A 27,580-nucleotide genomic window follows, 5' to 3' on the forward strand; every position below is an offset into this window, starting at 1 on the left:
CACTTTTTAAATGTGAACGTATACTGGGGTCTCCCGGGGATATTGGTAAAGTGCATCCTGAGTCACGGGTCTGCCGTGGGGCCCGAGATTAGTGATGCTAACATGCTGGCCTCTGGGGATGCTGCCAAATCTGTGTCTGTGAGAGACTCGTGGAGGGAGGGAGGAGAAATGGGAGAAAGAACAGAGGCAGAGAAAGAGAGTTCGGGCGAGGAGGAGAGGATGCTAGGAAGAAGGGGAGGCTTCTGGCGCAAGCGAGGATGCGCAGACCGAGGCTGGGAGGCGGCGGGTGCGGGCGGCTCCGCGGCTGCGCGGGCTGCGGGAGGGGGCGGACGCGTGCTGGCGGCGGCGGCCGCGCACTACCGACCCTGCGCCCGCGGCGCCCCTGCTGCGGCCCGAGCGGCCTGGCTGCGGGATCGGTGGATAGCGATGGCGCGGCCGCGCCGGCAGTGCCCGAGGGCCTGGGCGCCGCTGCTCTTGCTGCTGCTGGCCGGGCCCGTCGCCTGTGCCGCCAGCCCCGCGGACGACGGCGCGGGCGCCGGGGGCCGGGGGCCCCAGGGCCGCGCGCGGGGGGACTCGGGCTCCGACGAGGCGGTGCCGCGCCACGACTCCTCCTACGGCACCTTCGCGGGGGAGTTCTACGACCTACGCTACCTGTCCGAGGAGGGTGAGGCTGCGGGAGGATGAGGGGCTGCGGGAGCGGAGACCCGGGACGGGGACCGGAGGCGGCAGGAGCGGGGGCGGGGGCGGGCAATTGGTTAGGATGCGAATGGAGGCAGCGCCGGCACGGCCGAGGCCCGGACGGGGAGCGCGTGGCTCCCACTACCCATCCGCCAGGACAAGTGGTCTCAAGAGCTGTCAGCGCCTTCCACCCGCTGCTGGCTTTACAGGTGGGGAGACTGAGGCCGGGAGAGGCAGGTGGTCAGCCAAGTCCTGCGAAGCTGCGGACAGGTGGGGCTGAGTCTAGGCTCCCCCAGTTTTCAGCATCTGGCCTCCACTCTCTGTCTCTGTCAGGGATTGGGGTAGAGGGTGGTAAGGGAGGAGACTGCCATCTGGCCTAGGGTGTGTGGGATAAGAGCAGCTGGTGGGAAGCAGAAATCCCAATTTAAAGAGAGATGTTGCCTTAGTTCCTCCCTGTCTGTATGGACCTAAATTTGCAGTGGCTAGTGTCCCAAGCTCAGCGTTCTGTTCGTGCTCACTGCCCTGCCCATGAGAGCCGGGTCACCTCTCTTTCCCCACTTCCATCCCACTTCTTTACTGTCTTCCCACATGTCATGCATCCCTAGTGTGAGCCACCATTGTTGGGGCCTGGTGGGCCCAGAGACAGGGTGTTTTTCCCTCAATGACCTCCCTGTAGAGGCAGTGTTTCAGTGAGCACAAAAGCCAAGCTGATTTTCTTCAGAAGGAATGGAAACTGGCTTCTTACTTCTGCAATTTGCAAAGTGATTTTCCTTTTCTTCTGCTAAGAGGAATATCCAAGAATCAAGTTGGGCTTTGAAATGTTGTGTGTCCCAGCAGATGATATGACACTGGATGTATCTGTTACTTAAGATTAGGTTTAGTTACCTACAACAAACAAACATTAATAGCTTAAATAAGATAGAAGTTCCTCTGTCACGTAAAGAAATCTAGAAGTAGGCAGTCGAAGGTCACTGACTACTTTATAAGGAGATTGCTCAGAAGGCCCATGTAACAATTCTACTTACACTTCATTAGCCACAACCTAGTCATATGGTCACACATAGGTGCAGAGGAGGCTGGGAAATGTAGCCTTTTTCTGGGAAGTAATATGCCCAATTCAAAAGCTGGACTTACTGTATTATATGGAGAAATGGATTTGGGGAAATACATTAGTTGGGTAGTTGCTTAACTGCTGAAACAGGGACCCCAACATACAGTGGCTTAAATAAGATAGTTTATTTTTCTTTCACTTGAGTCTGGCTGGTCTGGGCAGGTGGTCCAGCTCTGTTCCACAAGGTCATTCAAGGACCTAGGTTCTTTCCCTGATGTTGTTCCCCCACCCTCTAAGGCTTTGTCCTCATCTGTGTGGAAGTCAGGTTGCTTGCACGTCTTTGTTCAAGCTTAAGGAAAGGAGAAAGAGAGGAAGTTCAGGACAAACAATTACCTTTTAGGCTGGTTGCACAAATCACTGCGGTTCACATTTCTCTGGCAAGAACCTAATTACATGACCTAGCTGCAAGGGAGGCTGAAAAGTAGAGTGTTCTAGCTGGGTAGCCATGTGGTCAGGGAGAAGGAAAGAATGCAGGGGCAGAGTAGGGGAACAACAAGCAGAAGTAGAATCTGTCACTCTATAAAAGAATAAATACTACAAAATCCATCTCTTTTTGAAAGCATGTAATACGTAGTTATTCTGTTCATAGTCAGCCTAGCACACTGCTAGGTGACTTAAAGGTGGCACATGAGAAATTATATTCTCATTGGGCACATGCATCTAACAAATGGAGAACAAGGTCAGATTCTATGTCAGTTTGTATATATAGAGAGAATGAAGTTAGTTGTATAGTCCAGGCACTTTTATGAACATGGACATCAGGTGGGCTGCAGCCCAAAGGAAAGCTTTATAGAGTTGAACCAGGAAGTGTGAGAGACTTTGGTGAGACAAAAGGGGGAGGGCACTTAGGTGAGGTGACCCTACAGGGGTAGCAGGGCCTGTGATGTGTACAAATCTCTAGTTTGTCTGCTTGGCACTCTCACCCATTCTGCACATACAACCTGAAGCCTGGCTCTAACCCTCAAAAATCTGCAATGGTTCCAACCTACTCCCTGGAGGAAGCTTCAACTCCTTTATCTGGAATTTTCTGTCTGACCCAACTTTCATTTACAACCATCTCTCACTCCTTCCTTTCCCTCACTCTGAGCTTTCACTGCCCATTCTACCCTTCTCTCTGATCCTTTCACTTATCTTCAAAGGCTGATCCTACAACCATCTGGTGGGTGCTAGTGGGGATGTTTGTGGGGTGAGCCTCCCAGGGGAAGCACGTCTACTAGATTACCCTAGGCCTAGGCTTTAGCCTTGTGGGTCCTGAGTAGAGACTTTCCCAAGATCCTTAGAAATAATCAATGACACTGCCTTAAAAGGGTACTGCCAGAGATGGAGAAGCAGAACGAGGAAATGTCCCAGAATGGTTTCCCACCCAGGAGACGAAGGAAAAAGGCATCAGGAAGAGTGTCCCATGCCATGGGGAGGCCCAGTGAAGAGTTAAAATAGTTGATGGATTCAGGAAATGAGAGGTAATGGGTGGATTTTCCTGGGATGAGTTCAGTGGAGAAGGAAGGAGGGAGACCAGTTGATTTTGGAGGAAGTGGCAAATGAAGAGGTAGAAATAGTACCTTTAAACAATTCTATCTTTCTATCAGTACAAGTGGGCTTGTCTTTTTCTAGTGACTGGGCTGTTTTCTCTATGCAGGGTACCCCCTTCTCAGGTTCAAAGTTGCCGACAAACTGAATTTTTAATGAAAAAGTAGCCCAGTAGTATGAAATCAGAAAAAGGGAATTAGAATAATGGGGTGGGCATGGAGAATTCCCTGAAACTCTGGTTGAGCCCAGTGACCATTACCCACCTTGTCCAGAGACCATTTCTCCAGTGTCCAGGTTGCCCAAGACCCCCAGGCCACAGACTGAACACTGGCTGATTTGATGTTTCTCATCACCCCCTAACATGTTCATTTTTTTAAATTTAAATTATATTTTAGTTTAATGATGCTAGTTTTCAGAATTCTCGGGCTAAGATATTCTCATTTCAGAATGTCTTAGCCTGTACTACTCAGCCTTACAGCCCCAGCTCAGTTGCTGCCTCTTTCAGAGGGCTTCTCTGCTTTCCTCCCCCCCATTCCCTGCCACTAGGCAAGATATTCTCCCAGAGTACACTGTCTAACCGTGCTGTGACCCTTTGTGCTCTCTATGGTTAACAGCTTGGATAGGTTCTTGGTGCTTGACTCCTATCACTCATACCCTCTTACCCTTGAGGTTCTCAAAGCCAGAATCTATAGATTCAGAACAACAGTAGAAATATAAAACAGATCACCACATGATTATGGGCAAACCTCCTATTCTGAGGTTTCTCTGAAAAAAATGGAGTTGGGTGTTGGCTTAGGGTTAAGTCCTAAGTGAAGCCTGCTGCTCCGTTTTCCTTGCTGCTAAGATTTACAGACCAGGTCTGAGGAGCAAACCCTGAGACTCATCAGCCAGCCACTTGGATGATGGTAGCTGGCTTGCCCTTGGGCCATATCCTACCTTGGAAGGAAACAAGGAACACCATTCAAGGTTGCTTATCTTTAAGGCATAGTAGTCTGACCACTTGTAAAACATGGCCCAGTCAATCAATGAGTTTCTGACCATTGAGTTCTGACCACAATTTTTCCCATCTTGGGAAAGAGCTAGTAAGGCAGTAGAGAGAAGAACAGAGCTTGGGGGGAAGGGCAGGAGTTCCTTCATCTGCCTATATTCTTCCTGCGTCTACTGTGTATTGTACGTGGATACATAACTCATCCCCATACATATAAACATTTGGGATGCTTTTCCCCTTGTGGTGCATATATACGTACTGAGAATAAAAAGACCCCCCCCCCCACTCACACACAGAGGCACATGCACACGTATTTTTTTCATTTATAGTATTTCATTTATAGTATTTATAGTACGTTGGTTTGAACAAAGATAGTGTCACCTTTTTCAGTGACAAAGTAGAAACAGCATATATATATATATATATATATAGTTTGGGGGCAGGAGAATAAAACCAAAACAAATCACAGAAAAGGTAAATAATTTAAAGGTAAATAATCTAATTCATATCCATGAATCTAACCCAATAATAACACTAACTGGAGCTGACTTTTATTAAGTGCCTACTGTGTGCCAGTCACTGTCCTAAGTACCTTACCCATATTAACTTTAATCTTTATAGCAACACTGACTTAGATACTACTGCTATTCCCACTTTGGAGTTAAGGAAACTGACCCCCAGAAAGTTTAAATATTGTAGCTAAAGTCACACAGCTAGAAAGTAGCAGAGAACCGGGTGGGTTTGTTGTTGATTGACTTTATGGATAAGGTGGTGCGAGGTGTCCAGTGTGCTTAGAAGAGAGGGCCCCCGTGGACCTCTCTTCTAAACACATGTGCTAGGAAATGCAGTGGAACAGGCGGATGGGGCATTTTTATGGGCAAACTTGAAAAGAGGGGCTTGGAATTGATGGGGTAGTCAGTTGGGAACTACAGGTTCCTGAGTGGTGGAGTGCCATGATGAAAGCTTTGCTAAACGGGCTCCACGTGGGTGGAATGTTCCATTTTACAAAGTCCCTTGACATTTTTGCTTCATTATATGGTTCTGATAAGCAGAAACGATTCAGGCAGTCCAGAAAGAGAAATAGGCTGATGCAGTAGCTCTCAGAGATTTGAACAGATAATTTCTGGTTAAAACTTCAAGGAATTGAGTACCAAATTAATACCTGAGGGCTGTGATCCAAGCAGTTAATTAGAAGCAATAAATAGCAAACGAGAAGCCATTATCCACCTAGTGGAGTATGGCAAAATAGGCTCAAGGGATTGCAAAAGAGGAACAGATAGTGGCTGCGTGTTAGACAAGAATGGAAACAACAGAGGCATGTTGAGAACCTGGAGAAATGAACCACGACAATACGTGCCTCTTGAAGGGAGGTAAAAATGTCTTTCATCCTCCAAGACAGAACAGTTAATTGGAGGGGTTTACAGGGCACATGTGAGAAGAAGGAAAGGGAAGGAGAATAGAAAGGTTTTTTTGCCTCAAACCAATATTATTTGGTCTTCGTCCAAATTTTAATTTTCGATAAAGAGAAAGAAAGCACTAAAATGGAAAGTGGAGGGAAAGGAACAAACAAACAAAACCACCAAAAACCAGTAATAAAAAGGTGGGAGCAACAACATTCTAAATCAACTTATACTTCAATAGAAGAAAAAAGTGGGAGCATGGATAAAGCTAAGGGGAAAAGCAGAAGCTGGCATGGCTGGGTGTCTGACGCATACATCTCAGGACTAAGGAAGACGAGTGAGTGTAGGGAGATAGGAGGGGGTGGGGAGAGGCCAGTAAAGGTCTTCAAATGGCGTTGTGACAAGATCTGATTTCTGTTTTAGAAACCTGGCGCTGGTGGAAGAATTAGAAGGGAAGTGGGGGAATCAGATAGGAGGTGGTACAATAGCCAAGAGGCAGGCTCGTGTTTCAGGGTGGGAATGAAAGGAATGGTGACGGAGGAAATGTTCCAGGTGGAGGAATCTAGGGTTTCAGGGTTGGGAGACTGGGGGTGGGTGGTGGGATTCTTCACTAAGATAGAAAACATAGGAGGAAGGGCATTTGGGAGGTGGAGAAGCTCAGTGTTGGGCGTCTGGAATTGTTTTGCTTGTGGAATGTCCAGGCAGAAACCCCTGGAGGGAGTTGATTGTTGGGCTTAAACGTTGAGAGAAGAAAAGGAGAAGTGCCAAAGAACTGTGAAGTTAGAGAAAGAAAAACTCTGAGGAAAGTAGGAGGAAAGAAATAACGAAGTAGCAGAATTTAATGAAACAGAAACCAAATATTCAGTAAAGAGGATGAAAAAAGCCAGAAGTGATTCTTTGAAAATATGAATGAAGTAGATACGTGTATTAGTCAGTGTTATCCAGAGAGACACAACCAATAGGATGTGTATGTATATATAGATGAGAGACAGAGAGAGAGAAGTTTATTTTAAGGAGTTGGCTCACACAGTTTTGGAGGTTGGCAAGTCCAGAATCTGCAGGGTGGGCTGGCAGGCTGGAGACCCAGGAGAGAGCCGATGTTATAGTTCAAGTCTGAAGGCCACCTGCCACAGAATTCACTCTTGCCTGGGGAAGGTCAGTCTTTTTGTTCTGTCCAGCTGGGGTTGAGGCCCACCTACATTATGGAGGGCAATCTGCTTTACTCAGAGTCCACTGATACAAAATGTTAAATGTTTATCTCATCCAAAAACACTCTCACAGAAACATCCAGAATAATGTTTGACCACATATCTGGGCACCTGGCCTAGCCAAGTTGGCACATAAAATTAACTCTCACAATAGGATTCTGGCAAGATTGATAAGGAGAAAAAGAGAGAAGACAAATAATATTAGGAATGAGAAAAGGGAGAAATAACCCTAGACATAGCAGAGAGTAAAAAGCTAATATAGGGCTTCCCTGGTGGCGCAGTGGTTGAGAGTCTGCCTGCCGATGCAGGGGACACAGGTTCGTGCCCCGGTCCGGGAAGATCCCACATGCCGCGGAGCGGCTGGGCCCGTGAGCCATGGCCGCTGGGCCTGCGCGTCCGGAGCCTGTGCTCTGCAGCGGGAGAGGCCACGACAGTGAGAGGCCTGCGTACCGGGGGAAAAAAAAAAAAAAAAAAGCTAATACATTACAACTCAATAATAAAAAGACAGCCTACCCTATTAAAACATGGAGAAAGGCTCTAAATAGACATTTCTCCAAAGAAGATATACAAATAGCCAATATGCACATGAAAAGATACTCAGCATCATTAGTCATTAAGAAAATGTAAATCAAAATCATAATGAGGGCTTCCTTGGTGGCGCAGTGGTTGAGAGTCCGCCTGCCAATGCAGGGGACATGGGTTCGTGCCCCGGTCCAGGAAGATCCCACATGCCGCGGAGCGGCTAGGCCTGTGAGCCGTGGCCACTGAGCCTGCACCTCCGGAGCCTGTGCTCCGCAATGGGAGAGGCCACAACAGTGAGAGGCCCGCGTACCGCAAAAAAAAAAAAAAAAAATCATAATGAGATACCACTTAACACCCACTAGGATGGCTATAAAAAAAAAAAAAAAAAAGGACCTTCCCCCAACCCCCCCACAGTACATTGCTGGTAAGAATGTAAAACAGTGCGGCTACTTTGGAAAATAATTTGATAGTTCCTCACGAAGTTAAACGTAGAGTTAACATATGACACAGCAATTCTATTCCAAGAGAACTGAAAACATATGTTCACACAAAGACTTGTACACAGATGTTCATGGCAGCATTATTCATAATAGCCCCAAAGTAGAAACAACCCAAATGTCTGTCAGCCCCTGAATGGATAAAAAAATGTTGTAATCCATACAACGGAGTGTTCCATAAATCAAGAAATATCGTTAATTCTGTGTACCTAGGGTATTTAAAAATTAAAATTCTACAATAAACATAATTTTCCAATAAAATTGTACAGTGCATGTAAAACAGATCCAGTTGAATATCTTTATTCTCTAGGCTTCAAGATGATAACTGCTAATAAGATATGGTTTTTCACAAACATTTACATTGTATTGCTATTCAAGGATTAATACACTTACTCTCTACCCATCAAGGTTTAGTCAGAAAGACAGAAACCAATTTTTTAAGCTTTTTAAAACAGGATAATCAGCCCAGGGAGCTGTCTGAAAAGGTATTGAGGGGACTGCAGAAGCAAAAAGGGAGCTCAGAGAAAGTCACTTTGGGAAGCGGCTGCCGGCCCTGGGGCTGAGAGAGCAGAGAGAAGCGCTTGAGGTTGTGAGAGCCAAGAGCTCAGACGAGGGACCTCCCACTCCCACCCCCACCCCAGAGGTGCAGCCCATCCTCTGAGAATGGGCTGTCTGCCCAGCTGATGCTGGTTCCTTTGAAGAGGCTAGTCCTGGGAGTCTAGAAAAAAGCTGTAAACTCAAACCAACTGCCAATGCAAGGATGAAGTAGAGTTGCTGAGGACTTGCATATTGGACAGCAATCAAACAGGAACAAATGGTCTTTCCCTCCTCCTGCCTCCCAACCTCCCTTTAATGTTTTCTTTTGGCAGAACCTAGCCAGCTGGCAAAGGAGAGATGTGGTTTGCAGAGTACTAGCCCATCCTACAGCTGGCTGTAGAGGCTGGGTTGTAGCTGAGATACAGGAGCTTAAATATTGGCATGTGGTCCAAACTTATTTTATTCCAAATAGTAGATCATTTAATTTCAGGAAAAAAAATATAATATTGCTTTGCTTATATTCTGATACCAACCCCAGTTGGTGTCTTGAAATTCAGTTCTGGCACTAATGACCCCACAGGTTAAAGGGCATGGTCCACAACAAGACTAGCCTCACTTCAGACCAACTGGCTACCAATCCAGGGGCCACTCACAACCCCCCTTGGGTTCTATAATTCACTACAATGTCTCAAAGGATTCAGGAATGGGCTGTACACACAATAACAGTTTTAGTATCAAGGATACAGCTCAGGAACAGCCAATGAAGACACACACAGGGCAGAGTCTGGGGGGCTCATGAATGCAGTTTCCATGTCCTGTCCTGGAAGGAGAGGATTCCTCTCCATGGAATCATGACTTGTCACCCTCCCGGCATATCAGTGTGTTCACCACCAGGAAGCTGCACTGAGCTTCAGTGTCCAGTGTTTCTATTGGGGTTTCATTACCTAGGCATGGTTGATTTAATCATTAGCTACAGAATTGAACTCAATCTCCAGCCCCTCACCCCCTCCCTGGAGGCAGGGCTAGCTCAAAGCCCCAAACCTCTAATCACGTGGTTCGTCTTTCTAGTGACCAGTCCCCATTCTGAGTCATCTTATCTCTTAGCATAAACTCAGGCGTGAACCCGAGGGGCTCAGGAATAAGAAAGACCCATTGGGAAATTCCAAGGATTTAGAGTCTCCTTCCCAGGAACCAGGGACAAAAACCAATCAAATTCTTTATTACAAAACATCTTACAGGGACTTCCCTGGTGGCGCAGTGGTTAAGAATCTGCCTGCCAGTGCAGGGGACATGGGTTCGAGCCCTGGTCCGGGAAGATCCCACATGCCACGGAGCAACTAAGCCCGTGCGCCACAGCTACTGAGCTTGCGCTCTAGAGCCTGCGAGCCACAACTACGGAGCCCGCGTGCCTAGAGCCCGTGCTCTGCAACAAGAGAAGCCACCGCAATGAGAAGCCCGCGCACCACAATGAAGAGTAGCTCCTGCTCGCCACAACTAGAGAAAGCCTGCGTGCAACAACGAAGACCCAGTGCAGTGAGAAATAAATAAATAAATTTATACTTAAAAAAACAAAACATCTTACAAAATGAGAAGAAAATGTGATATTATTAAATGATGCCCAAATTCATTTGACAACAAAAGTTCTCATTCCAAGATTTAGAAGCATATAAAATAGGAAATCAGTGCTAGAAAAGCCCTGAGAAATAAGCCATTTACCAACATTAATAAGCTAGTTCAATACATTTATAAGTGAGCTTTGTTCCAGAACTTGCTCTTATTTGGAGCTTAGAAACCCATTCTTCTTCTAGAGACGATCTTACCCAATGGTTAGTTTAAAAGTTTAATAGTAATAATAATCCAATAGTAATAATTACTGGCATTTATTGAGTTGGAAATTTGCTATATGCTGATGTATTATTCTAGATGCTAGGAAGTAGTAAGGATGATGGAAGGAAATGGTGAACCTGCGTCAGAAGCAACATTACAAGAGATTGTCTTTTTCAGACACCTATAGAACCTTAAAAACATAAGTAGTCATTGCGTTCCTGGATAAATACTCTGAGAAAAAATAGCCACAGCATTGTAGTGAGAAATAAGAGGAAGAACATATAGGATGATGCTTAACATAGTAGCATCGAACTCCATAAATAGTAAGAGAAAAACAAAAAACTCATTCAAGGTGGGACTCAGTCTATAGTACTTGAGTGGATTTACGACTTAGCATAAAATAAGCATGAAAATAGAAAAAGTAATGCATCTGGCCCAAGTACTTAAAGATGGTGAAAAGGTAGGGCTATACTTTAGTATGTGATCAAGATCCAGGGTAGTAGAGATGAACTGTCCATAGAGCACAGATATGAACCAGGAAAATGTGGCCTGGTGACTTTTTTTTTTATTGAAGTGTAGTTGATTTACAATGTCGTGCTAATCTCTGCTGTACAGCAAAGTGACTCAGTTATACACATATAGACATTCTTTTTTTAGATTCTTTTCCATTGTGGTTTATCACAGGATATTGAATATAGTTTCCTGTGCTATACATTAGGACCTTCTTATTTATCCATTCTAAATGTAATAGTTTGCATCTGCTGTTGGCTTTTTTTTTAAAGTATAATTTAATGAAACAAAGTAAACAAAACCTCATTTAAAAAAATTACAAATCACAAAGAAAGGACTTCAGAATAGTGAGAAAAGAAAACTAATACCATAATTTTTTTAAGTGTATTCGCACTGCCTCATATCTATGGGTGATTTTATTTATTCATTTGACAATCATTCAATGTCCAGTGTCAAGCACTGTGCTGGGCAGAGAATACAAGATGAATCACACATGGTGCAGGGAGTGGACAGCCTAGAAGAAAAATATTTGTGTCACAGACTGGAAGCATAATGCAGGCTTTCCTTTGATGTGTGGTTGAATGCATTATGATGTTAAGAAAGATGCATGAAATGATTTGTTTAAAGAATTAGTGAGATAAAATGTTCTATACAGCTTAATGAAAAACGGAAGTTCAGAGAAACAGAAAAATCATATTATAACATATAGATATAAATGGAAAACCTCTGCTATCAAATATAGAAATGTTTCATTTATTTTTTCTCTTAGAACATGTGTATTATATAAAAGTGTGATTTTCACACTCTCAGGGGACAGTGGTGAGCCAGTGGGTATGATATTATGTCCTCTTTCAGTGCCTCAGGCTCCTTACCTGTAAATGAGGAAAAAGCCCTTTCTCAGTTAACACGCAAGGCTGGGTTCAAAGATGTGTGCCCCTACCTGCCCCTCATGAGAAGGGTGATTAGGCTTCAACAAAGCTCTTTTCTGAGGCCTTCACCATTTCTAGATGCGTGCGCTAGAGAATAGTCAACCTACTAAAAAGAAGCATTTCTCATTGGAAACGTTGTTCCTGGATTTTCTAACCATTATTTATTCTCACTGGCCAGGTTACCCTTTCCCTACTGCTCCTCCTGTGGATCCATTTGCCAAAATCAAAGTGGATGACTGTGGAAAAACTAAGGGATGCTTTAGGTTGGTAGATCTGCGAGTTGGATAACTTTAAAGCCAAGACTTTGATTTTACTTCTCAAGGTAGTATTTAAATTGCATGCAGTTCACTCTAACCAGGGACCTGTACCCCTCATAACTTCAGCAGAGATGCGGCTTGTTTCTGATGGCCACCCCAGGTTTCAGTCTTCCAAGCCTTGAGCTGTAGCATGCCCGTTGGCCCTAGAACGTTCTTCTCTAGGTCTTCATTTATGACTGTACGCCATTGGCTCAGGTGTCTAACCAGTTGGCTGTAGGAAAAAGAATCACATAACACAGATGTCTCTGCTTATTCAGCAGGGGTGTGGATGGGACAGGCAGTAATAGATGTGCCTGAGACCCAGTTCCTTTTCAAATCAATAGTCATGACTTATGGGTAGCTGTATGATACTAACTAGTCATTACGCATTGATTATTGTGTCTAGCTAGTTGTCTCAGATCTAGTGAGTTCCTGCCTGATTATTCGTAGTATGCTGTCAAGACGTGATGGGCTGGAGCTAGAAAACAGTAGTGTAGACAGTGGGCCTCCCGTCTAGACAGCTGTGCTTTGTTGGGAAAGCCTCCTTTTCTTTGAATCCTTTATTTCCTAAAACAAATTGTCCTTGAGTAAAGATTTTGATGGCCACTGCACTGAATGTTTTGGGTTTTTTTGTTGTTGTTGTTCAGTGCTCAAGGAGAAACAATTGAACATGGGGGTTTTGAGTTTTCTTTGATTACAAGTGTATTTCTAAGGAATTTTTAAAAATCCAGTGATATGATTATTGGGGAAGATAGCCAGCAAAGAATACTTCTGGTGATTAGGGGATATTTTTGAGAAGCGAAGGCATTTTAGTGCCCTGCTGGCTTCAGGGAGACTTCCTTTCTGGCCCACTCACCCCTCTTTTAGCTTTCCTCACCCTTTTCAGGTTTTTCAGCCCCGTTCCTGTGGTCTTGAGCTTACACCTCCTGCCAGCTTCTCAGGGTATCTGCCAGCAGAGCTGCATGTTCCTTGTCTCCCTCCTCCGTCAATACTTGGCAGCCTTGCATCCTGTACTTTTAGATACCTTCCATCTGAGCTTAGATTATCCCACCCGTTGCTACAATTTTCTGTCGTTTCTGAAAATGGTGTAAAGCAGTGTTCCTGAAACTAGGGCTTGCTGATCCTTAAAGGATCCGCAAGTCCTCTGGAAGAAAATTTAAATTCATGTTTTCATTTCAGTGATGCTCCTTAAACAGATTAACACACGCATAATCTGGTTATCTGGATCACCACCTTACAGTGCTCTATACTTTAGTGTCTGAATTGTATTAGCACCAAGTAGCCCGATAGAGCAAAAGCAAATTTTATGAATAAATGATGCATTCGCGCCCAGTGAATACCAGATGAGGCATTTGTTTGGTGCCTTGTATGTATAAGTGTTGTGGAGCAATTCAGACAGATAAAAGTGGAGGGGAGTGGAGTCATGTCTAGTAGTAAGAACATGCTCAAAATAAAGACCCTGCAGAGTCCACTCAGACACGCTACATGCAGGTAAGCAGAAAGTCGCTTTCAGTGAAATGACCTCATTTGTCACGTGAATGCTATGAATTTAAAAGTTCCTGGTTTTGTAGTTTAATCTATATTTAATTTGCCCATTTTTGTTAGTTTAATTTTGTAGTTTAATTGAAAATTTGTAAGTGAAAAGAACTGGTAATTTAAATTATTTAAATTATTAACTCAGAGAATTTTTTTTCTCTAAAAGGGATGCAGAAATAATTCAGTAATAATTAATATTTGAGAAACTCTAATAACACGTAGAGAACCCTGGCTAGGCCTGGAGGCCCAGGTTCAGTCCTGTTCCAGCTTGATTCACTCGGTAAGTTCCTTCCCATCTCTGGACCTCAGTTTGCAGGTAGATAAAGAGGAGCGTTCCGTCTCCATGGTCTCCCCTGAGTGAAACTGGGGTTTTGAGATCCCAGGTAGCAAAGATCTAATTTATTTATTAATATTGTTTAGCGTCCTGCCTGACACACAGATGTTCTGTTGATGTATTTTGAGTAAGTGGCTGAGGAAGCAGTAATATCTGTTTTGATATATCCTATAGATATGGCAAACCGGGCTGCAATGCAGAGACCTGTGACTACTTCCTTAGCTACCGGATGATAGGGGCTGATGTGGAATTTGAGCTGAGTGCAGACACAGATGGTTGGGTAGCAGTTGGATTCTCTTCAGACAAGAAAATGGTAAGACACAAAGCATGATAGAAGCTAATTTTTCTCTTTAGTTTGCTGTGCTACTTTAAACTTTAGAGAATGAGCACGGTTGTGTTTCCCTAAGTTATGACGCCACTTTTAAATGGGAGAAGCCGATTTCTGGCATTTAATTTTCTTTTTCAGAGTAAAGCAAGTAAATTGATCAAATCCTTATAACAATTATAATAGTTACAGCTCTCTGATTACAAGTTAAAAAAAATTTCAAGCTAGCTTAAACGGAGATGGAAGGGTTGGTTATGAGAATACAAGGTGTCTCGTGGTACCTGTATTCATTAGTTATTTCCACAGTACTGCTGCAAGAGAGCCCCCAAAACTGCACGGCTGATAACAGGAAGCATTTCTTTCTTGCTCACATGTGTGTGGATTGGCTGGGACTCAGCTGGGCTTGGCTCCAGGCCATGGCCCGGATTCAGGTATTCTCTAATCATTCTGGAACCAGTAGCTACCCAGGCGTGTTTTTCTCATGGCAGAGGCAGAAGCAGAAGAGCCATCCAAGCTTATTTCAAACCTGTGTTCACATCACATCTGCTGATAATATTGCATTGCCTGAAGTAATTCACACAGCCAAGCCCAGAATGAAGGGGCAGGGAAATACACTCCCTCTAGCAAGAAGCCTTGTGAAGGTGTATGTACCTAATATAACAGCGGGGGAGTGAAGAATTGTGTCCAACGATTCAGTCTTCCACAGTGTGCATGGGCAGGAACACATCTGGTCCTCAGAAAGGACTGTGAACGGGAACAGGCAGGAACCCAGGTAGCTGACCATCCCTCACCTCTGCTTCTGTCTGTGCCTCTGCTGCGTTCTCTTTCCTCTGGAGCGTCATCATTTGCCATTCACTGTGCCAAGGTGCTTCCCAAATAGCCAGACTTTCTTAGGCCTTTGAACCTTTGCGTGTGCTGCTGCTGCTTCTCTTCACATGGTCTGTTTTGAGGTTCTTCCAATGAGAGAAGGGCAGCTCAGACCAGGGTTATGGCAGCAGGCGTGGTAGGAAGGGCTCAGATTTCAGATATGTTTTGAAGGTAGCGCTGACAGTCTTTGCTGGTGGATTGGACATAGGTTGTATGTGGGCGGTAAGAAGAGACTGGGGGATCAGGCTAAGCAATCAGAGCTCCAGTGAGTTCGTTCTTGGAGAGTCACTAGAAGAATGCACTTCTCAGTCCAGGCTGTAAGACAGTGGGTCCACCTGGTAAGACGGCATGGACACTAATTTATATCACTTATCTCCTACTTTAGGGTCAATAGGAGAAACAGCAGGTGTGTGTGTCATCCCAGAAGCTGGCTTGCAGTGCAATTGACCATTTCTTGTCCTGGGATGCATTTGCACTCATGATGCAGCTGTTAAGATTAGGGGGCTCAGAGGAGGGAGGTCGAGTGAGGAGCGTTCAGGTTTTATGTTTGACATTTTGCTATCTAGAGGCCTTTAAAGTATAGGTCTCAAAAAAAATAAAATATAGGTCTCTCTTTTCTTCTCCTATTACTCCAAGAAGCACAGATTGAAAAGTTTTCCAAACCTGATGCACAGGAAAAGCAAAATGGAACCCTTTTTTAATAACCTTTAACTTTTTTTGAAATGATGCATTACTGCTTTCTTCGTTAGATTTTATTTTTTAGAGCAGTTTTAGGTTCACAGCAAAATTGAATAGAGGGTACAGAAGATTTCCATATACCCCCCCCAACACACACGCGCAGAGCCTCCACCATTATCAGCATCCCTCACAGGAGGGTACATTTGTTATAACTGATGAACACCTATAACGTTTTTGGTTTGTTTTTTACGAAAATGTTAAACCTACAGACAAGCTGCAAGGATAGGACCATAAACTCCTGTATATATGTTTCACCTAGATTCACCAAATGGTAACTTTTTTAATTGTGGCAAAACGTACATAACCTAAAATTTACCATTTTAAAGTGTTCAATTCAGTGGCATCAGTTACATTCATGGTGTGGAACTGTCACCACTATCACTTTTTCTCAAACAATAACATTTGCCACATATGCTTTATGTCTCTTTACTGCTGCTGCTACTACAACAACTCTGACTGCTGCCACTACTTACTATTTTTATTATTTTCTGGAAACTTCGGAGGTTACATTGAAGATATCATGACCCTTTAACCCTAAATATTTAAGTGGGTATCTCCTAAGATCAAAGACATTCTTTTTCATTATATAGTTTATTAAATTCAGGAAGTTTAGCATAGATACAATAGTATTATCAAATATACTTGTCCATTTTCAAATTTGCCCTTTGTCCCAATACTGCCCTTTACAGAAATTTTTATTTTATGACTCAGGAGTCTGTCTAGGAACACCATGAGCTGTCATGTATCTTTAGTCTTACTTATTTTGAAATAGTTTCTTATCTTTTCTTTTTTCTTTTCTTTTTGGTCTTTCATGACATTGACCCTTTTGAAGATTACAGGCCAGTGTTTTGGTAGAATGACCTTCCATTCAGGTTTGTCTGATTGCTGGCTTATGATTAGGTTAGTGTCTGTGTTTTCGGCAGGACTGCTGGAGAGCCGGTGATGTATTCTTCTCTAAATGGCTCATTAGGAGGCACTCGATGTCAGCTATGGTGATACAAACTCTGGTCACTTGGTTAAAGATTTTTTTTTAAGATTTTTTTGATGTGGATCATTTTTAAAGTCTTTATTGAATTTGTTACAATAGTGCTTCTGTTTGATGTTTTGGTTTTTTGGCCGCAAGGCATGTGGGATCTCAGCTCCCTGACCAGGGATCGAACCCGCACCCCCTGCACTGGAAGGCAAAGTCTTAACCACTGGACTGCCAGGGAAGTCCCTGGTTAAAGATTTTTAATGGCTTTTAGAACAATTTTTGGGGGTGGGGCTTCCAATTACAGAGTTAATGGATCGTATATTTCGGAGTGAAATTTCTTTCTAGCAGAAAAGTTTGCCAAAGACACACCTTTGACGTTTTTCTCCATCATCTTTCGTGTTAGGGTGGTGATGATGTCATGGCCTGCGTCCACGACGACAACGGCAGGGTGCGTGTACAGCACTTCTATAACGTAGGCCAGTGGGCAAAGGAGATTCAGAGAAATCCTGCCAGAGATGAGGAAGGCGTTTTTGAGAATAATCGGGTCACCTGCAGATTTAAACGGCCTGTGAATGTTCCCAGAGATGAAACAATTGTTGATCTGCATTTAAGTTGGTATTATCTGTTTGCTTGGGGTCCAGCCATTCAGGGTAAGCTTACATTTTGGTATCTGAATTAAACACCAGACACTGCTGTGCTTGTAGTCCTTATTTATTGAGCGAGAGAGTGATAAGCACTTGCCTAACATAAGAGAGAAAGGCGATATGAATGTTCTGCCTTCAGAATGTGATAATGGACTTATACACATGAACACAGAAATGGACAAGTTATACACATGCATAGTTAGAGCAAGATATACAAGATAGTATATGATGAGCTCTGTGCTTAATGAAACAGATCATATGTCTGCTGTATATGATATGTGGACTCTAATTCTCACAATGGTCTCATTTACTCCTCACCACGTCCTCCAGAATTGTAGGAATTACCCTCATTTTAGAGAGATTAAGGAACTTGCTCAAGGCTATATGGCTAATTAATGGAAGAACTGAAATTCAAACCTAGATCTGTCTGACTTCAAAATCAGCGAGTACTCTTAACTCCTATGCTCTAAATAGAAAAATACTGAACAGGAAAGGGCCTCTGGCGACTTCTCTAGAGATTTGACACTCACTTTATGACTATTCTGGTGGTCATAAATCTACCAAATTATCCTATTGTTTAGCCCATTACTCCTCAAATTTTAATGTGTATGGGGATTGCCTGGCTATATTGTTAAAATGCAGTTTTCAGTAGGTCTAGTGTGGGGCCTGAGATTCTGCATTTCTAACAAGTTGGTCCACTGATGACCTCACTCTGGGCGGCAAGGCTCTTCAGCATTTCCCCAACAGTGACCCAAGCATATCATGAAGCCTTTGAGAGGCTGCTAAAATCAAGTTACACTGTGTCTACAGCATTCCTCCTGGTTCATCAGCCTGATGGCCTGACCAAGGATGGAAGGGAGCTGTTCTCAGTCCCTGTATGAGAACTCATTCTGGGAATTACATCTTTCTCATCAACTATCCGTTGCCTAATCTGATCTTTTTTTCCTCTTCAAATTGTTCCCATTGATCGATTGGAGATTTTATACCCTTTTTTTTTTGCCTGTTTCTAGTTGGGAAAACATATGGATGCCTCCAGATTTGTGACACCTTTTCCATTTGCTTATTTCCCAGGTTACCGACAGTGGACCTACAGTTATACCTTTGAGTACTTTCAGTGCCCTGGGAAATAAACTATGTCTTAGGCTGGAGAAATGAACTCATTTTAAATGATGGGATTTGGAATCTAAAACTCTGGGCTTGAGTTTGGTTCTGCCTCTTGGTAGCTGTATCTAGCCTTTCCCTCAAGAAAGGTATGAATTGGAGGTACATAGTTAAGCCTGGGAATTCATGTAGGTGACCAATGATTGAGGTTAGGGAGGAGAGGTGAATGGGACCAGTTGAGAGAAAAACTCTTGCCAGCCGGAGGAGTTTGGTTTATGTTAACAGGAGGCAGCACGGACACTGCAGCAGGGGCTTGACATGTCCAGTTGGACACAGCTTCTCTAGCAAATAGTACCTTAAAAAACCCTCGCTCTGAGCCCTATTTCCAAGGTCTCTGCTCTAAATTCATATGCCTTAGTCTCCTAAATTTCATATGGGTTAATCCAAAGGTCAGGCCCTTCCTATCAATTTCAGCTTATTAAGCAGCCTTTGCATACAGGTCAAAAAATGTTTCCCATCCAAAGGCTTGTTTGGTATCTTAATCCTCTTACTTTCTGTACCATTCCACACCACTCTGCCAAACAGACATGCAGACATACAGACACACAGCACACCACACCCTCTCTGGTCTGGCCTGGGCAGGCTGCCACTTGATATCCCATAGACTTCCATCTGCAAGGGAGTCCATGTGGTCAGGAGTGGTTAATGAGCCATACATAAAAAATATATTTGGAAAAAAAAATAGTAGCTCTTGTTCTTTGAAGTTTAGTTTTTCTGTGGTTTGCATGTATCATTTTAAATCTGTACCTTTTTTCTATTGCCCCTTCCTTTTTATTTCTTTCCTCTTTAAAGGCTCCATCACCCGACACGATATAGACTCACCACCGACTTCAGAGCGTGTTGTCAGTATTTACAAGTATGAGGACATTTTTATGCCATCAGCTGCCTATCAGACCTTCTCCTCTCCATTCTGTCTGCTTCTCATTGTTGCCTTGACCTTCTACTTATTGATGGGAACCCCTTAACCACAGCTGCAAAGCCAACAGATTCAATGCATTATTAGAAAGTCTTTAGTGTATTTTTTAAAAATATGCAGTATAATTTTAGCTTCTATTATGTAAAAAAAAAAGACTTATATGATTCAGCTTTCTGGAAGAAAGAGCAAGTTTCTTTTCTAAGCGAAGAGGATTGTTTAATAATGACCCCATACTTTGGGAAAGTACTTAAAACTTTTCTAAGCACTCACTTTCAAATACGTTTTCTTATTTGAGCTTCCCAACATCTCTGAGTTGGCTTGATGAACATTATTATTGCCATCGTACTGAATGGGATTTGAGACCCAGGAAGGTTCCCTTTTTATGACTCTCGTGCCATGTAGCCTTGGCTACTTGGTAAGATAACACATAGCAAGGTAGAGAAAGCTAGGCATAGAAACCATGTCTCTAAACAACCTTTACTCTTCCAACTACAGCTCAAGAGAGTTACTTGGAGTAATACTAAGGAGAACTTCACTGGATGGCCCAAGTTCACAGCCAGCCTTTTAGGCAGAAGAACTTTCAAATTTTCATAAAGCATGAAGGCATTTGGATACTTACACAGCTAATGAGGAGAATGATGGAGATAATAGTGATATGAAAATGGTTCATATTTATTTGAAGTGTCTTCTGGATTAGTAAGTAGCTAAAAGAACACATTTTTTTTTGCTGCTTGGAAAGGTTAGAAATGGAACTGTGAGTGTTCCTGAAGATGTAAAATTATATTAATGATAAAAAAAAATGGACATTCTTAGAAGTTAGAATTTGGACTCTACTACCACTGTATTTAATAAATTAAGGTGTTCATTTGTGGTTACAACTAATTCTGTTGTCAGTCACCATATATTGAGTATGATTAAATGTGTATTATAATAGACAAATCATCTTGAATATTCAAGGCATTCTGATAATAAATTAACATTTTTGGAGATTGTGGAGATTTGGAGTAGAAACATTTTAAAGATGACATTTTTTTTTAAATTAGCAAATGCGAAATGACCCATCAAGTGAATTTACTTAGAGTATCCATTCAAATGTTCAGACATAAATTGGATGGGCAGTCAGCATAATTTATAATAATGTCTTGACTTAATGCATTTTCTTTTTTCAAAGGAACCCAAATGTTCCTTTATTCCAACTGACTGAGTTAACAGCCCATTTAGAGGAAGAGTCTCTGCGTATAATTATGCTGCTGAGACATTTCCACTGTAGAGTTATGGAGTCTTCTGGCTCCCCCCCAACTCCCCACCCCATTGCTTTAAAGTTGGCTTCAACTTTGTGGTTTTTGTGATTAACAACACTGGAGACTGTGATTTCTAATGCCATCCTTGGAATCCATGTCAGAAGTGAAAGGCCGCCTCTCCTTTGGGAGAAGCTTTCACATTCTTCTGGCACTGAACAAAAATAAGGAAAACAGGGCTTCCCTGGTGGCGCAGTGGTTGAGAGTCCGCCTGCCGATGCAGGGGACACGGGTTCGTGCCCCGGTCCGGGAAGATCCCACATGCCGCGGAGCGGCTGGGCCCGTGAGCCATGGCCGCTGAGCCTGCGCATCCGGAGCCTGTGCTCCGCAACGGGAGAGGCCACAACAGTGAGAGGCCCGTGTACCGCGCAAAAACAAAACAACAACAACAACAAAAAAAAACATAAGGAAAACATCCAGATTCTGTGACATTTACTGCGTGCATCCAAGGGATGTAGGAGAAACAATCCTCATTGCAGGTGGGCAGAGGTGAAATGACATCAAGCGAGTGATGGATTCAAACTCAAGTCATCGGGTTCAAGTCCCTGGCTCCACCTGACTCATAACCAAGCCCTCCAGCCTTGGCTGAAGATGGCCTGTGCATCACCTTCTAAGCTACAGTGGTTGTGTAGCAGTGAGGACACTGAGTATGCAGGCACCCACGTTGTAAATAAGAAAGCAAATATTTTTGTATTTCACCCTCTTATGGGTATAATATTTCCACCATAAATAGGTTAAAACTAAATCGAGACTTGAGCTAGTCTCTGTAGCAGGCAGGGAAGGAATAAATTAAGGGATTTTCCTTCTGCTTACATTTCAAGTCAAGCTAATTGTTTCATGAATTGTTTTTCCTTGGATTACCAGTTTTGCATATTTGTGCTTAGAACTTTCAACGATTTCTCATTTCCATTAGTGTGAAATGCAAACCACTTTGTTTACCTCCAATATCATCTTTTGTCACCACTCCTCACCTTGCTCTGTCCCAGCAAGACTGATTTGCTCTCAGTTCTTCAGACCTGCTTTCTCACCTCTCATGACGTTCCCTGTGCCCAAACATTCTCCACTTCCTGGGCTTGCTGAACTCCTATGCACCTGTCAGGTCACAGAGTAAGTATTTCTTCCTCCAGTCCCCTGGACTAAGTATCAATAGGTTCAGGTCCCTGCCAAATGCTCCCAGAGCACACTCGGCTTCCCCATTATTTTACTCATCTCACTTTCCTGTAATTGCTGGCTCGTCCTCCCTGCTAACTCCGTAATGCAGGGACCATTTCCTGTTACTCATCCTTATAACAGACACGACTGCATAGTAGGTACCCAGCAAACATTTGTTGAATGAATAAATAAATGAAACTCTACTCCCATGGCAAGTTTGGTCCAGAAAGCTTGTATTCCATATACATTGCTAGACTGGTCAACATTTTTATATTCTTTGACCTGTGATCACTCCTTTAGCAAACACTGAACTTTTGTCCCTTGAAACATAAATCGAAAGATCTTTCGTAACAATGCTCTTTTGCCCTGTAAAACAGAGTTGACGTTTTTAACAATAATCATTGTTCGGAAATGGGAATTCAACAGACCAGGGATGCAGAACAGCATTTAACCGTCATCCCAGAGAATCATCAATTTATAGACATATTGAAGTTAAAACTCTGTAGACTCCAATTTTATTCGTTCTTACGTAATGTAGGAGAATCAACTTCTATTTTATCTCTGTATTCCATTTTCTAACATAGTACTTGTTACAGGGGAGAAACCCAACCAGTGTGTTTTTGTAAATGCCTAAGTAGAATAATAATGTCTGCTAAGTGTATTTAGTGCTTTTCTTAGCACTTTACAAGGATTAACTCGTTTAATCCTCACAACAACCATAGGAAGTGGATTCTATGATTAGTCCAATTTTACAGATGAAGAAACTGAGGCTAGGCATTTGGCATAAATTACCAGTGTTGGCAAGGACTTTAGATGCCATTTTATCCAATGCACTTATTTTAAAGAGGGGCAGCTGAGACCTAGGGAGGTGATGTGATTTCCATCATGCACATTCATTAAAACTTTTATTAAGTGGAACCCACTATCCACACTCAAATTAGCCAGGTGCTTTTTTTTCCCCTTTAGCAATTTACAATGAATAGAAGGACTTTTTATAGTTATATTTGGGGAAAGGGGTACATTTTACTTTCTATCGGCTTTTTCTCTTCTTAAAAACATTTTGATTCTTTATTTTACCAGTCATTTTAGTGTGTTTAGTAGTTTTAAAAAATAATACACAGGTTGGACAAGACTAGAATGTATTTGTCTTAGTTAATTTTTTAAAGTGACTACCTAAGACCCAGGTCTTCTAACTTGGAGTCCAATGCCCTTTTCTTGCTCCACTGTAGTCTCAAAGGTGAATTTGCAAACATGATTTCAGACAAAATGCAAGAGCCATATTTAATTATCTTAAGTTGGCTTTTGTCATCAAGGAAATCAGAAGGTTTGGACAACTCAGGGATGGATTTCCATCCCACATATTTTTTCTACTGTTTCTGTAATTAAGTTTACAGTCTATATTCAGGATTTTGTGCTTAAGGGGTATTACCACTGAGGTTGTATATTATTCTTAGTTCTAGCCTATGGGTCAGCAAAGTTTTTCTGTAAAGGTCCGGATGATAAATATTTTAGACTTTGCAGTCTCTTAGCTGTTCAACTCTGTTGCAGACAATATGTAAACCAGTGAGCATGCCTGTGTTCCAATAAAACTTGACACAAATTTGAATTTTATATAACTTTTACATGTCACAAATACTCTTCTTTAGATTAAAAAAAACTTTTTAAATGTAAAAACCATTCTTAGCTTGCAGACCATACAGAAACAGGCAGCAGGTTGGGTTTGGCCTGTGGACTATAGTTTTCCTACCCTTGCTGTCAGCTAAGAGGCACGCCCAGGTGTCATGATCAATTGTATAGGACACTGCGAGTAATGTATTATAATGTATTACTGGTTAATTGTAAAAATATCGACATTAGTAATTTGTTTGTAAACTAAATTATAGTTGATGGGTTGTTATCTTGATAATGCACTCCCATTAGAATTTGCATTCTAATATGTTTTCCAGAGGTGATGTGAAAGAGGTGTCAATAAAGTCAGAGCTGGGTAAGTTTTATTTTATCTAAGCTGTGCCAATCGTGAATGACTTTCACTGTGCAGTTGCTCTTCATGGTGTGGATTACAGTTGATCCTTAAACATTGCATGGGGTTAGGGGCACTGACCCTCTAGGCAGTGGAAAATCCACCTATAATTTATAGTAAGCCCTCCATAATATGTGGTTCCCATGTCTGCGGTTCCTCCTATCCATGGTCACATGGTCCAACGATGCAACCAACCTTACTACATGTAGCACTGTAGTATTTACTATTGGAAAAAATCCATGTATAAGTGGACCTGCACAGTTCAAACTTATGTTGTTCAAGGGTCAACTGTACAATGTTCAGACTAGTTTATTTTCCTCTAGACAGTTTTTAAGTATTATCTAAATCTGTTGCATCCCCGGGATGGGAGTGTTTTACTCATGTGACTATGGCATCACCTTGTGTATCATAATGGAAACATGTTTGAGAACCACCACCATAGGTCAAATGCTGAGATGTGAATACTTTGCTGTATATAACTGTATTGTTTTCTAAATAGAATTGGTTATGTTTAGTGAATAGTTTGATTATTCTCAGAGTGTTTGTATATATATTTGTACATACATGATGAGGTCTGTATGTGTTTATACATAAACGCTTATTATATACACATACCATGGCCATTTGAAGGTCTTTGTCAGGATTGTTTCTGTTTCTGATCTTGTGAATACTTTAAAAACCAAGAGATAAAACATTGTATGTATTACAGGCCAAACTACCCTTGAGTTTATAGTAATTTCGTTTGCAGAAAGGGTTCCTGGATCCGTTATTAAACCTTGCCTCCTCCATTCAACATTCTATGACTTGTTAAGAACATATAAAATAAAGTATCATTGTTGAGTTTGACTTTTCTATACTGTTAGTTAAGAAACTAAGCCTAGTGTGAACTGAGTCAATGGCATGTAGATGCAACCGGGTTTATCCATGTTTTATATTTAATTAGATTTCTTGTTCAATTAATCAGTTACTTAGTTTCAAGTTGTACTTGGTTGTTTTCATATTTAATAGATAAATATAAATTCCTTTTCATGAAAATAGTGGCTATTAACGTGATTTGAAATGTGACTAAAAATTTAAGTGAACCATCAAGCGCTTTGGGGTTTTTCAGTTAAAGTATGCTGATATTCAACTAATGTTTTCCATTTTCCCCTGGATATTGGCTATTAGGCAAATAGCTGTTCTGTTCTATTCTTCTGGAGAGCCATGGATTCTCTAGGGTTACGGGGTGCGTGGCGGTTGTGCCATTCCCCCAGATCACTAAAGCCGTTACCATTTCATCACACAGAATGTCCTGACCACCTGGAAGAGTAAATGCACCTTCTCCACATGCCTTATTCCCCCAGATGTGCTCATATGCTGGAACAGTCTGGCTCCAGGAGTATTAATATACTTTTTTGCAACTGTCTGTAAAATACTATTTTGTAAGAACTATGCCTTTAGATGGACATTGGTGGGTTATATTTGTTTTATAATAATTGTGTACTTAATGTTCAATTGTGATTGATTTTGAGATTTATGTATATTTATAAGCCTGTCCTACGTGGATTTTTACTCTACGATGTGTGGTACCTTACTAATAAAGACATGGATTTCTATTTATGTAAAGTAATTGTAGCAATATTCCTAGATGCTACCTAAATGATTGTTCTGCCCATCTGCTGTCACAAATACTTCTATCTTTAGAGGGCTATGTTAGAGTTAGAATATATTAACTAGATTTAAATTGAAAATATAAATTCTCAACATGGTTTGAAATTCTTCCAGTTGATGTAATTAAAGTTTATAATTCTTTATTGATTTACTCTGGTGCATCTTTGGTTTTCTGTTTGTTTGTTTTACACCCTTTCATCAGTACAGTCTCCCTGAAGTTGTAAACCTTGGAGAAGATGACAGCCTGTCATTCTGACAAAGAAGAAAATCATGTTGCAGTAGTCAGGTAAAAATCCCTGCAGAGAAACAATTTGCAAAAGGAATCTTTATTTATAGCTTCAGCTCAGTACCTTTATCAAATAGTAAATGGAGGCCTGTAATCCCATGTAAAGTGTATTAATTGGCGAATAGTGCATAACTAGCTCTAAGAATTTCAATTATAGGCCTTACTGGTAACTAAATCATATTATATGTTAAGAACAGTTGGTTTAGTTGTAAAGGCTTATGAATCCTCAAGGTGGTATGGAAATTGTGGAATGCAGTAGCTGAACTGGTTGAGAAACTGGGACTAGGTTGAGAAATTCAAGGAATGTCATGTTAAGAAAGAGTTAGTTATTACCACATTCTGCATTATAGGCTCTAATCCTCACCCCACCCCCCAAACAAGTATTTTGTTATTTTTTGGTATCCTAGGTGTTTGCTGTGGTATTTATCTTGCAGCATTCTCAGTGGGTAGCCCAGCTGTCCGACCTGACCCTGGCTAATGTTTGAGTTGGAAGTTTCTTAGGGCTCAGTCCCAGGTGCAAGGGCCAGGGTATGAGCTGTGAGAAGAGACTGCTGAAGTAAAGTGGACATGAAAGTTACTTGCATCCAGGAGGTCAAGAAGCTTTAACCACTTGTTCGTTCATTCATTCATTCAATGAATACTTATCGAGGACTCTTATGTACCAGTCCTTATGCTAGAAGCTACTCATGGAGGACTCTAGGAAGAACAGCTCTTGATTTCTGCCCCTAAGAGGCTCATAGCCTACTTGGGGAGTCAGATACCTAAATATCATGATAATACTTTTTGGTGACTGCAGTGTAAAGAAATGCTCAGGTGTGGTGCAAACCTGGAGTAGGGATCCTCACCCAGCCTGGGGCAACCAGGTGAAAGCAGGTGGTAGTACTGAGGCTGAATCTTAAAGAAGGAATAGGAGCAAAGCAGGCAAAGGATGTGGAGAGGCATCTCCAAGAAAGGGGAGAGCAACCCCAGAAGAAAGGCCAGCAGGATGTGTTTGGGAACTGCTGTCATTTGACAGGGTTTGTATTAGTTTCCTATTGCTGCTGTAACAAATTACCGTAAATTTAGTGGCTTAAAACAACAGAAATGTATTCCCTTGCAGTTCTGGAGGCCAGAGGTCTGAACTGAATCACATGGAGCTACAATCATGGTGTGGGCAGGGCCGGTTTGTTCTGGGAACTCCTGGGGAGAGAATCCTTCCTTGGCTTTTCCACCTTCTGGTAGCTGTGGCTATTTCTTGGCCCGTGGTCTCATGGCTCCAGTGTCTGCCTCTGTGGTCAGAGAGGTCAGATTGCTCTCCTCTTCTGTAGTCTAATCTCCCTCCCTCCCTCTGATATAGATACTTGGGATTGCATTTAGCCCCCATCCATATAATCCAGGATAATCTCCCCACATCAAAATCCTTAACTTCATCATATCTGCAAAGTACAAGTAAGGTAACCTCCTTCACAGGTTCTAGGGATTAGGACCTGGATATCTTTGGGGGCCACCCAACTGCTGGAGGATAAAGGATGAGGCAGAGAGTGGGAAGAGTGAGGTAGGGTGAGCATGGCCCCATCACAGAGGACCTTGGAGGTCATAGCAAAGAGTTTGGAACCTTCCCACAAAGTGAGGAGGCTTTGAAAGGATCAGACTGTACTTTAGAAAGATCAC

At 42.3% G+C, this 27,580-nt stretch overlaps 1 protein-coding gene across 2 annotated transcripts; it reads left to right on the forward strand.

Annotated features, from left to right (window-relative positions):
- The first annotated feature begins 377 nt into the window (after positions 1–377).
- On the forward strand, positions 378–25,795 carry FRRS1L (ferric chelate reductase 1 like). Of its 2 annotated transcripts, none has more exons than XM_060300651.1 (5): positions 378–664; positions 11,913–11,997; positions 14,075–14,213; positions 17,207–17,453; positions 20,020–25,795. In XM_060300651.1, exons 1-5 carry the CDS (start codon positions 427–429, stop codon positions 20,040–20,042), a joined length of 732 nt encoding a protein of 243 aa, XP_060156634.1. In that variant the 5' UTR covers positions 378–426; the 3' UTR covers positions 20,043–25,795. The 2 variants fall into 2 exon arrangements, with proteins under 2 accessions (XP_060156634.1, XP_030714255.2); XM_030858395.3 differs by having other exon boundaries at positions 389–664; positions 19,401–25,795.
- The last annotated feature ends 1,785 nt before the right edge of the window (positions 25,796–27,580 follow it).

The sequence above is a fragment of the Globicephala melas genome, chromosome 6 (genome assembly GCF_963455315.2).
Source record: "Globicephala melas chromosome 6, mGloMel1.2, whole genome shotgun sequence".
Classification (NCBI taxonomy): domain Eukaryota; kingdom Metazoa; phylum Chordata; class Mammalia; order Artiodactyla; family Delphinidae; genus Globicephala; species Globicephala melas.